General features: G+C 39.6%; 1 protein-coding gene across 6 annotated transcripts in view; it reads right to left on the reverse strand.

Annotated features, from left to right (window-relative positions):
* LMO7 (LIM domain 7) overlaps positions 1 to 12841 on the reverse strand; it is a 194396-nt gene that overhangs the window by 89215 nt on the left and 92340 nt on the right. For 2 of the 6 annotated variants that reach the window (XM_069467668.1, XM_069467667.1), the window contains exons 1-2: positions 3833 to 4066; positions 3470 to 3576 (exon numbers count right to left, since the gene is read on the reverse strand). Coding sequence is in view for 2 of the 6 variants with exons in the window: in XM_069467663.1 (XP_069323764.1) it covers positions 3470 to 3576 (107 nt within the window). In the remaining 4 variants the exon portion in view is untranslated. Of the gene's footprint in view, positions 1 to 3469; positions 4082 to 12841 lie in introns of those variants that run through there. The other 4 variants (XM_069467663.1, XM_069467669.1, XM_069467664.1 and 1 more) reach the window with 3 other exon arrangements.

Raw genomic sequence — 12841 nt, forward strand, 5'->3', positions numbered from 1 at the left:
TGTAGTACCCACTACTCTGGAGGCTGAGGCAGGAGGATTGCTTGAGCCCAGGAGTTTGACGTTGCTGTGAGCTAGGCTGATGCCACGGCACTCTAGCCTGGGCGACAGAGTGAGCCTCTGTCTCAAAAAAAAAAAAAGTTTTCTTGAAAATTGAAAAATTTTAAAAATTAAAATTAAAAAAACAAAAAAGAGTACTCTAGCTCTGACTTGTGAAAAGTTATTGTGAATTAAATTATAGACCTCACATTGCTAGAAAAAAGGAAAATAGCTAAGTCCTGGATTATTCGATAGCAACAGTTCTTTTAATTGCTTCTGCTCCTGCCACTCATTTTCTTTTTTTTTTTTTTTTTTTGAGACAGAGTCTCACTCTGTTGCCCAGGCTAGAGTGAGTGCCGTGGCGTCAGCCTAGCTCACAGCAACCTCAAACTCCTGAGCTCAAGCGATCCTCCTGTCTCAGCCTCCCGAGTAGCTGGGACTACAGGCATGCGCCACCATGCCCGGCTAATTTTTTCTATATATATTTTTAGCTGTCCATATAATTTCTTTCTATTTTTTAGTAGAGGTGGGGTCTCGCTCTTGCTCAGGCTGGTCTCGAACTCCTGAGCTCAAACGATCCGCCCACCTCGGCCTCCCAGAGTGCTAGGATTACAGGCGTGAGCCACCGCGCCCGGCCCCATTTTCAACATATATATACACAAACACACACAAATTCTCCTCAGTTCCATATGCCAACTATATATTTCTCACTGCAATCCACTAACAAAAAGCACCTCACACTCGCCAACACTGAAGCTATAAACTGCCCCTTCCTATTTGCTCTCTGTCATGGTTAGACTGTACTTGTAACAAAGGCCAACGACAGGTCTATGCCCTATTAGATGCCGTCTGAATAGCTGAGTTATGACAGAGCATTTAAAATAACCAGATAGTTTGCCACTCTTTTGTTAAATTTAATATATACCTATGTGCAAAATAATCTCAAAGTACTCACATATTACCACACTTTCAGACAAATTACAAGGAGCCTTTCCATTAGACAAACACACTAACACTGAAATGTATGAATTATATGTCAGTAAATAAAAAGTTACATTTTAGCAAAATGTCGAAAGTGTCTGTCAGAATCCTTCATTTCCACATGACTATTTTGCTGGCAGAGAGAGAATAAGGAAAATTCTAAATCTAAGCCAGAATTTCTGAACCCAATACTATTAATATTTGGAGTAGGAAAATTCTTTGTTGTGGGGGCTGCATTAAAGGGTATTCAGCAGCACATCTGACCCATCGGATGCCTGGATCATCCCCGCCGCAGCCATGACAACCAACAGTATCTCCAGACATGGCCAACCATCCTGGGAGGCAAACCTGTCCTCAACTGAAAACCACTGGTCTAACCTACACCAAGTCCTGTAATCTACGATAATGATAGGACAGAATTTTGACCTATAGGAATCTCCACATTATATATTTAAAAAAGAAAAAAAGATCAAGAAGTGCATTTTTATTTAGTAATCAATAATTTGCTTTCCTTGAAACCTGCTTCTTTTAATAAAAATCCTATCTCAGGGCAAAAGAGCTTGGCCAACATTTTTAAAGAAGTCATTTGCCAGCTCCCACGTCTCATCTGGGAGGCTCTAGCACTTTCACGGGGCAGACCCAGATGGCCCCCTTTGTTTTTTGGTCCAACAAGATAGAATTCTCAGGGGAAATGTTCTTAAGCAAAGTCAACGTTCTCACTCAAGCATTCTCGCAGATACTACTTAGGCACACCTTGCTTTGACAGACTTGTGGTTTCCACTGAAACAAGTTGTTCTGCATACTTCTTACTACAGCTATAACTACGTGACCTCCCAGTTTCAGTTTGTCAGTAATTTAATTTCACTGAACGCTGAGCCCAGATGCTAATTTGTCTTAAACATTTTAGACCCGACAACTCATGAAACAGGCTCCAGGCAAGCTTTGTTCATATCACTCTCGGAATTAGGAGCCAACGAACATGTTTCACCTAGTTCTTAGCCTACTCAAGTATAGGTTACTGAGTTTCAAAACAGTATGATTTTAAGGGCGAAACACATTTACTCTTAATAGACATCAACAACTTAAGAAAAAGAAGACTTTCAAGTCTAAAGTTTCTTTTCCCATCAGCTAGGTCTTATGAAAGAATATGTTGATAATAAAAAATAAAACAAATGCATCCAAATATTTATTTTTCATGAAAATTAAACACGACCTCACCTACTATAGAAGTAAATATTTCATTTTGTCTACGAAACTTAGGATCTTGAAACTACCTTTTAATTAATCAGAAATGCTGATAGACTCATCCCTACCACGCACATATCATGGAGTTTAGAAAACGTATTCAACAGAACTAGAAGCAGATATGTTACCAACAGTTTGTTCATTTAAAAATATATAGTTAGACTTTAAAAGACTAATTCCACCAGAGTTGTTAGGTTGTACTGATAAGACAATGTACACTAAAGATATTTATATAAATGGCTGTTTTTCTTCAGGAAAAAATTGACCATATTTAAGAGAGTCAATTTTTTAATAACTATTAAAACTACTACATAGGGATATTAACTGTGTAAACTAAATCTTCGAACTGGTAGAAACTGATACTTCCATTTCCATTATTTCCATAGATAAAACAAAGTGTTTATTTTCTCGTTGGAAAAATATTAATTGGGTTTAAGAGCCATGATGACAAGGAAGTAGTTATTACAAAATTAATTTTGTTGTCACCTTTATCTGATAACACAAATTTATTACTGACTTCCTGGAAGTAAATTAGATTTATAGGAAAAAAAAATCTCACAAGAGCTTAAACCAGATTTCCTGAAATCATACACTCACAAAGGAACACTATTTTCCACCTAAAATCTAACAGTATACTCACATACATGTATGTGCTCATCCCCACTTTCACTTTCTCATCCATACTATTAATAGTGAAAAACAGTTCATGTTTAAAAATCAGCCACAGCTAACAAGGTCTTGGCCTTGTAGGTCCCAAGCACTGCTGCCTGCCAATTAAGAAAGTCTCTTTTACCACTACTGTCCTGCTCTAATTTTTATGCTAATATTGTTTTAACTCCAAATACATCTAAAAACTATCTAAAAATAATTATTTTTACTCTGTAAGCTATAATATAATCTCTAAATTGACTTCAGAAGTATAATGAGTATCCTCACCATTAGCAACCAAACACTACCAGGTTGGGCAAGCATTAAAATATAAACGCTACCATTTTGGTCAGCATGAAGATTTACAATAAGACCATGCCATGTTACCAATCACAGTCCCTAAGCCATTTCTTAAATAGTCTATTTTGGTATGAAAACAGAGGAAGATACAGAGAAAGGAACCATTTTTCTGTAATCATGAACTCTCAGCAATTCTTTTCTCTTAAGCTACCAGTCCTAAATTTAAATATGTATTATCTAACAAACCAGTGAAACTTACTTGACAGTGACTCGATTTGATAAGTCCTGTAGATCCCCAGGATGAAAAAGCTGGGCTTCTTTCAATCCAATCTGTTCACAAGCTTTCAAAAAAACGTTTATATTATCCTGTGAAAAGAAGTGGAAAGTGATTGCTTAGCCGAGCTCTCTCTCAAAGGTTACAAATTTTTATAACTTCACAGTTTCAAAGTCCAATTACAGTCAGCAAAAGAAGCGGCAGCAAGACCAGTGCATATGCATATTTGAAAAAAAATACACGGGGCACATATAGCCTTTCAGGCTTTCAGAGCATGAACGCTAGTGCTATCTGATGCCCGGGCTACGCTGTTTCTGTGATCTTTGTGACTGGCACGTTAAACATTACCTGTTACAGGACAAGTGCCCAGCCACTGAGCAGTAATCTACACTTTGATGTCAGCGCTGCTCTGCAAACAAACGCCCTCTTCCCAGCTTCGCACGACAAGCCTCACCTCTCCTCTCCTCTTTAAAAATAACTCCAGCTACTGACATTCACCCACCCAGAAACTGTTGGCAGGGAAGAAATGAGAGGAGGAACATTCTGTTTCTATGATTACAAATTACAGAACGACTGTGGAATACCACACCTGGAATCCGGGTTTGTTTGCTGGGCCAGCTCTTGACAGACAGGGAAACTATACCATAGGACTGAGAAGCCCGGTGCTCATTGGCTGAACTGCGCTGTGTGGCACATTACTCACCCTGCACCTGCCTCAAGAGCTGCTTCCAAAAAATGAAAATCTATCCCCTACCTCCAAGGCTGTGCTCGTATCTGATTTCAAAACCAAAATCCTCCATTCACAAACCAATGCTTTTCATTAATGTAAACTGCTGCACAAACACAGATTACAATATATTCTGTTTTACAGTCAGCTACATTTCAGAGTCGTACATTTATTTGGTTACCAAAATTAGCTCAGGCTTCATCTTTACTACTCTGAGAAAAGAGAACACTTTATGGGGCTGAGCTTGTGCCGATCCCACACGAGCTCCACACTCGCTTTGTTATTGCTCTTAGGTAAAGGGACGGCCTCCCAGCATGCCAACACACATCGGTCCACCGAAGCCTGCTGGCAATGCCACCGCTGTGGTGTGAGCCTCCAGTGTCTCCCTGGAACCTCCCGTCCCTCCCTCAGAGCTGACTGTCACAGACCAGAAGACAACCTGCCACTTGGAGAAAGGCAATCACTCCCACAGGAAGAAAAGTCAGGTGGTATTGCAAAACAGGAGGAAATGATTTAAGGAAACAAAGATAAAGAGGCTAAATTCAACAGCGTGGGTTCTTGGAGAGTGAGGGGATTTAGGGAAAGTGCAAGAGAAGGTGTGGCAAGAGAAAAGCAACACTGATTGCTAGGGAAAGGGACATAAAAAAAAAAAAAAGCCACTATTTGTAGAGGTGGGAGGTTATTCCGGGCTACTATCAGCAAAAAAGGTGGTGTGAACTATGTGACTAGAAGCTGAAAGTCATGAATTATTTTAAATAAGATCCCTCGAAGATTAAAGAAATTTGTAAGTCAAAAATTGAGCAGCTCAATGAGAGGTGTTTGATTTTGACTTCATGCAGAAAATGAAGAAATAATTTACTGGCAAAATTCCAGGAGGAACAGAAAGTGATAATTTTGTTAAGCTCACAGTTTCTAAAAACTATACTATCTGTAATTATCGAATGATACAAATTAATGGTTCTAAAACCGGCCCTCTGAGAAGCAGACAAGAACAACTGGTTTGGTGAATCAATACCCTAATTTCTACGGGAAGCAAATCTCATGTCCAAAAAGGGAAAACAAATCATTAGAAGTCTTCCCACCAATTAAATTTGGTTCTGAATGTTTAAAGTATTCTAAAATATTAAAACAAAGTTAAACTAAAAGTAAATTTACTGGACTGAAAGACAAAACAATTCCACACATATGTGATACAAACATAACTGCATTCATCTGTCTGACAAATATGTACAGGTTGATAAGGATAAATAAAGCCACACACTGCTCAGAAACCACTTTAAGTATTTAGAAAGAAACCACTTAAAATCTAAAGTGAGTATACTTAATTGGTGACAAAGTTCAAGAAAAATATAATTAAATATAATTAATATGATTAAATTCTAGTATTAAAGTCCTTATTTTAACCCAAAAAATTAGAGTATCTTTTAAACAGTTCAGTGATGCTCAGGTTTAAAACAGAAGAACTTAGTAAGCACAGTCACACACGGCCTATGCAGCTGGAACAGGTTGTACTAAGATCAGAACTGCAACTGAAATCATGCTCACTGGACTTGAGCCCACTGGTAATTCATTGTTTGCAATTTCAAAGGACTCAGGCAGAGAGTTGCCTAAGGGGATATAGAAAATTATAAGATTTTCATGTCTGTTGAAACATCAAGAAGCCACACCCAGCAGTAAACATTTAGTCCTCATTTAATAAAATCATTTTCACTTAAAACTAGCAAAAATAAGAGTAAAAATAAAGGGCCAACTAAAATAAATCTTATCTAATTGGACTGGGAGCCAGGACTCCAAGTTAGCCTTGCTAACCAATTATGTGGCTTTGGAAAGATTGTTAAGCTTTCTGGCTCTGTTTTCTTCATCTGTGAAATGAGCAGTTTGTGGATCTATAACCCATTATCAAGAACAAACATTCCTCTTCCCAAGAGGGAAGCCCCACCTTCTAGACCCAACCCATCACACAAATATTTCATGGCCCAACTTACATAAAATACTTCATGTCAAAATCCTGCTCTAAATATCTGTAATCCCTACGCCTTCAGAACCAAAAATGGCTTCTCAAAAACAAACAAACAAAAAAAAAACAATGAACCCTAAAAGTAGCTCCTCTTACCTTTAAATTTTCCTATGACCATGAATAAAGGCAGATGCTATATAAACAAGAAAACTAGATGGCTTAAGATTTTCATATTTTCTCCAACATCCTTTCCGCCCCTTAGCTTTGAACGAATTATAAAGCAGTCCTAACAGGTGTGGGGTGGAGGCAGCTGGAGTCAGTTAGCTAACTGATCAGGAACAGCAGTACTTACTAACAGGTGAGGCAGGAAGAGGAGCCATGCAAGTCTACAGATTGTCCGGCTTCCTTTTCACTCACTGTGGTGACTCTATTAGTTATCTACTGCTGCATAGCAAATTTGCCCAAAATATAGCAGCTGAAGACAAGAGACTTTCATGATTTTATAGTTTCCGAAGGTCAGTAATTCGGGAGTGGCCTTAGCTGGATGTCTCTGCCTTGGGAACCACTCATCGGGTTGTAGTCCAGATGTCAGCCAGGATTGCAGTCATCCAAAGGCCTTCCTGGAGCTTGGAGGAGCAGTTTCCAAGGTGGCTCATTCATCTGGTTGGCAAATCAGGGCTGGCTGTTGTCAGGAAGCCTTGGTTCTTTACCAAATGGACATCTCCAAAGGGCTGCTTTGATAGAGCCAGCGATCCAAGAGAGAGCAAGATGGAAGTTGCAAAGTCTTATGACCTAGTTTCTGAAGTCACATTCCATCATCTCCTTGATGTCCTCTTCGTTACACAGGTCAGCCCTATTCAGTGTAGAGAGGACTCACAGAACACAAGCAGCAGGAGGTGAGGCTCACTGGGGCTTTCTTGGGGATTGGCTACCATCTAAGTCAGACCAGGTGTGTGTGAGGCTCCTCAGGTGTAATTCCTTATGTGTGGCCCTCGAGTACCACTCCTCTCAACTTGCATGCCAATTAACCAAAGAGACAAATTACTGGTCCTTCACACCCCCCCAACACACAACAGTAGGACAGGTAATCACCATAGACACTCCAGGTCAAAGTGTGGAGAAATGAAAAGAACACAGGAGTGAGTCACTGGTCCATGGAAATTCTGAAATTCTGCAAAGCACAGGCTGGCAATTCCTTCAATAGGATTCCAGGCCAGGGAATACTTCAGGGTTTTTGATTTCACCCTCTGGATTCTTGGTTCCACCCTAAAAATCATCTTCCCTTTACATTAAAAAGTAGCCTATGTTTGCAACTGTGTAGCTTTCTTAATCCATTTCCTACACTACCTATAGAAGTTTGGGGGCAGTAAGGGGTCTCAGTGTCATAATTCTCTGTCCCTTTTAGTCTAAGCTGGTGGTGTTTCTGCATATACAATTCTCTCAAAGATACTACAGGTCTTCCGTGAATCTTACTGGGGTTCGTTCCATTAGACAACAACACCACCCACAAATCTCTTCAAGAGAAGCCCTTTTCTACCCTTGGTCTTCTACTGAGATGACTGAAGAACATCACACTCAAGCTTCTTAGAAGCTCCACTGCTGGACTGGACAGATTTCCAAGGCACCACCTAGGATCTTTCTAAGAATTCAAAGAATTTTACAACCACACCCTCAAGTTCATCTTTAGACCTTGTTTTCCTGCCAATGCTCTGGATTTAAGCTATGCCTGAAAACCATTTCTCAATGCTAGCATCATTCACTTACTAAAGAGGTTGACAATTTTCAAAACTATCAACTCCCATTTCCCTCAAGTTTACCATTACTCCATCCTTCACATTCTCCTGTCACATTTTACTGTAATCAGCAAGAATCATCAAGACTTCAGTTCAACACTCTAGAAATCACCTCACTAGAAGAGTGGCGTCTCTTCACTAAATCTCCTACTTAATCGGGTACAATGGCTAGCTGTAAGGGAGTGAATATCAGAGATGAGAATTGATGGGACCATTTTGGAAGCTGGCTATCATAATACTTTTAACAATAAAGAATACAGAGCAGTCATTAATTTGGAATAGAAAATAAACCTTTAGAGAGATGTTGAATTTTAGATATCTGGCTAATAATAAGTTAGGTTTAGAGCCCATAAGAAATATTTGATATTAAAATATGGTTTGGGGAGTCAAGCACACATTGGTAGTAGCTGGAATGAAGGATGTCAATGAGCCCTCTTAGGAAAAGCAAAAAGAAAGGATTCACAATCAACTACCAATAGTAAAGGGGCAGTTAAAGAAAAGAAGAGTCAAGAAAGTAAAAAAAATCCAGCATCCAGAGAAATAAAAGGAAAAGCAGAAGAGAATAGTATCATGGAAAACAAGGGAAGAGACCATTTCAAGAAGGCAGAAGCAGACACTGCAATAAGGAAAATTACCCAAATAATCTGACAATTACATCATGGCTCACACCTGTAATCCCAGCACTTTGGGAGGCCAAGGCAGGAGGATTGTTTGAGGCCAGGAGTTCTAGAACAGCCTGAGCAACATAGCAAGACCTCGTCTCTATATAAAATTTAAAAATTAGCCAGACAACAGACTGAGACTCTGTCTCCAACAACAACAAAGAAAACTAATTTGGCAATCAGATGAAGTGTGTATTTAGTGGGCATAAATTCCAGGAGGCTAAGGAGTAAATAAGTGACAGTGAAGATCAGCCACTGGCAATAGATCAGGGATCACTCAAAATCTGAAACATGATCTGAATATCACCCAGAGCCTCCTCAAGTCTCCTACTCCAGCCTCCCACCACTCCTCCCAAAGCTACCACCCCTGGACCCTCCAGTGTCAGGATGCTCCATCCCTGGAGGGAAGAGAGGTAGGGACAGAAGCTATTCTTATTTTCTTGACCCCCAAATACAGGGTCACATTCTACCCCCTCCCAGTATTTTCCAGTTTTAAACATAAACACAGTTATACATTTTGATAGAGTCTCAACTCCTATCTCCATTATAAATCCTGAAAAGAGTTAGAAAGGGATAACATGAGGCCAACATGAATATTCTAACACTAGGCCCACGGGTAAGCTAGGTCTTTGCTAACACCTCTCCCTTCAGAGCCTTTCAATTCATTATCCTTCCGAAAGCACTTAACCAGTAACATATTCTCATATCATTCGAGCACATTTCCTTGCTCTTTTATCAAGGATGGAAGCGGTAGGGAAGAATGTCAGGAACCTAAAATTTGAATTAGTCATTTCTATTTTAGCAAGCTCCTATCAGTCAATATAAGGGCTCTAGAGCTCTTATATAGTTATTTTACTATTTCCTTCCTCATCCCACATCCTCACTTGCTTCCACTGCCCTCTATTAAAGAGGTGTCTTCCCCTAAGTACATACCCTAAAGAATTAAAAAGATTCTCAAACACATACATGTACATACACACTAACAGTAGCACTCTTCACAACAGTCAAAAAGTGGAAACAGCTCAAATGTTAACAGATAAATGGATAAACAAATTGTGGTCTATCCATACAGTGGAATAGGATTCAGCCATAAAAAGAAATGGAATACTGATACATGCTATAAAACATTATGCTAAGTGAAAGAAGCCAGAACACATAAGTCACATATCCTACCTACATGAAATATCCAGAATGGATAAATCCAGAGACAGAATGCAAGTTAGTAGTTGCCAGGGGCTGGAGGAAATGTGTAGAAACCACTTAATGGTTAAAAGGTTTGACTTTGGAGTGTTGGAAATGTTTAGTGGTTTCACGACATTGTGAATGTACTTAATGCCACTGCACTGTTCACTTTAAAATGGTTAATTTTATGTTATGTGAATTTCACTGCAAGTTATTTTTAAAAGGTACCTGCTCTAATGTGTTTAAAAATGTAAATGTTCTTTTTTTAAAAAGTCCTTTTTAAGTCTAATTTACATAAATGACATTATGCTCCAGAGTTTTCTCTTATACATTGAATCATTTTATTATGCAAAAGTCTAACTCCTCATTAAAGCATACTACTTCACCCTCAGTTCTTACTCTGCCCAAAGTCACTTTCATTTTTACTTAAAGGATCCCTCCAAAAAAATCCTTAATGATAAAATTTCAAGTGTGATGACATCCAACATGTAGAGGGAATAATTAGTGCCAAAGAATCTTAATTTAACTATATGGAAATGTCTACTCATAAGATCAAACCAGTTAGACCTATTTCTGCAAAAATTTCCTGAGTGTAAAGAAAAGTGAGTTCTTTAAATAGAGACAAAGCTAATAAAAGAGTTTATTACAAAAGCCCTAAATAAGATCAAAATCCTAACTAATTTTGAAAAGGAGTGAAGCTGTGCTCAGGACTGTGAACTGAGGGCCTTACAAAGCTTAAACCACAGTTCCCAGAATGACATCACCTGGAAGTGTTTTCCCCCTCAATTAACCAAATACTCTGCTCATGATTGCTTTGTCCTGCTCATCTCAGACAGAGTCCCTGCCTGCTTTAACCAAGATTTTATTCAATAAAAAAAGAGCTACCTATCTCATCCCTCTGAGCCTGAGCATGATGATGCAAATCAATTTATCCCTGAGGCCAAGAGACTTAGGGACCACAATTCCTTTCCTATTTATGAGGTGGCACTGAAGTCCTTGCTTCCTCTAGTCCTGGAACTGACGGTGCCAAAAATGTTAACAGGTATGTGCCAGCAATCAAGAGGTGGCAAACATCAGAATCCCAAGAGGAAGCCAGGCAGTCGTCCCTCTTGGGGACGTGCTGTAGATGCTCAGTCAAGCTGGAGAAGTTCTGCCTGAGCTGCCTGCTATGCAAACTGTAGTCCACAGACCAACAGCATCGGGATCACCTGGGAGCCCGTTAGAAATGAAGAATTAGGCCAGGGCAGTGGCTCATGCATGTAATCCTAGCACTTTGGGAGAATTGCTTGAGGCCAAGAGTTCCAGACTAGCCTGAGCAAGATCGAGACCCATCTCCACCAAAAAAAAAAAAAAAAAAATAGAAAAATGCGCTGGGCATGGTGGCACACACCTGTAGTTCCAGCTACTTGGGAGGCTGAGGCAGGAGAATCGCTTGAGCCCAGGCATTGGAGGTTGCCATGAGCTATGGTGAGGCCACTGCACTCCAGCTTGGGCAACAGAGTAAAACCCTGTTTCAGGAAAAAAAAAAAAAAAAAAAAAATGAAGACTCTAGCTCCACCCTAGACCTATTGAATCACAATCTGCATTTTAAGAAGATCCCCCAGGTGGTTCAGGTTTTTGTAGACAAGCAGTGGCAAATAAAGAAAAATATTTTCATCAATTATGACTTAAAACAGTGTTTCTCTTTAGCGTACACACAAGTCACCTGGAGATTACAGAGCTCACCATTGGGCCATCACCAAAAGTACTTGAGTTCCATTGTTATGATATACTGTGATCATTCAAAATTATTTTAAAGCAACTTCTAAGCAGCAGGGTGACTAACATATATCCAAATTTGCATTTTAATTACACAGTTGCCATTAAGAAAGCAGTTGAGTCACCATTTGATCAACTGGCAGTGTTCTTTTTAATTTATTATTTTGGAGAATTCATCCTCTACTTTATGGCGTAGCTAATAATAAATGTAATCTGTCAAGTAACACCTACATTTCATGACTATAATATATAGGTAAAAATTTAGAGATCCAACTTCTATAGTTAATTGTGAGGAAAACAAGCAGTTGGCCTCATCCGTTCTTTAAAAATTTTCCTTGGGTACCAGTTTCTTTACAAAGAAAGAGGCTCAGCCATTTGCTGATAACAAAGGAATTGAGGACAAGGAGAAGAACAAAGTTTTGTAACATGTGAAAGTGGAGATAGGGACCAACTAGGAATGCTTAAAGGAGTTGCGGAGGACAGGGAGGGCCCCAGGGATAACGCACGGGAATGAATACCAGCAGCGTGGTGATTTCACTTTTCGTCAGCGCTGCCTGGCACAGCAAGAGCAAAAACCAGACCAAGTGAGGCGGAGCTGAGAAGGCAAGTGAGGGCAGCCACAGGTCAAGGGAAGGAGGGCTTGTGCCCTGTGCTAGCTGAAATGTTTCATCAACTCGGGCTACAATTAACTATAGAAAGCAATAACAGGCTTTGTCAAACTGCAGCGTGAATTAAGTGGCAGTCTTGCATAATATTCATCAAATTAAACCTTGCATCAAAAATGAGGTAATTCTAAAACTCACCTACTCCTTAAACAAAGTGCTGCAATAGATGGTTAAGAAGCTCAGTCCTCAAATTATCCACGTTTTGTGTTCCAAAGTAAAACAAGTAATTGCTTTAAGAAAACATGTCATAAGGATGCAAAAATGCATATTTTACGAAGCACGAAAGCATATTTAACGAAGGAAAACTACGTGGTGAAACTTTAGAGCCAGCTGGGAACTGGAGCTCCTGCAGGGTCGCCTCCCCCACTCCCCCTTAGGGATCATTTTCACAGATGATGTGTCTGGATCATCACCCCTTGTTTAAACTTTTCCAGCCCCAGGGACTCACTGCTTTATGAAGCTGATTCACTTTTAGTCATTACTCTGTCAAGACAGGCTAAAGATACCCTCACTGTAACGGTAAAACATTGATCCTAAATCTGCCTGCTTAATAATGCAAACTAAACCTTATCCTTCTCCCACGGGAGAGCCCTCAGCGACTCAGACAGCTCTC

The sequence above is a fragment of the Eulemur rufifrons genome, chromosome 4, assembly GCF_041146395.1.
Source record: "Eulemur rufifrons isolate Redbay chromosome 4, OSU_ERuf_1, whole genome shotgun sequence".
Classification (NCBI taxonomy): domain Eukaryota; kingdom Metazoa; phylum Chordata; class Mammalia; order Primates; family Lemuridae; genus Eulemur; species Eulemur rufifrons.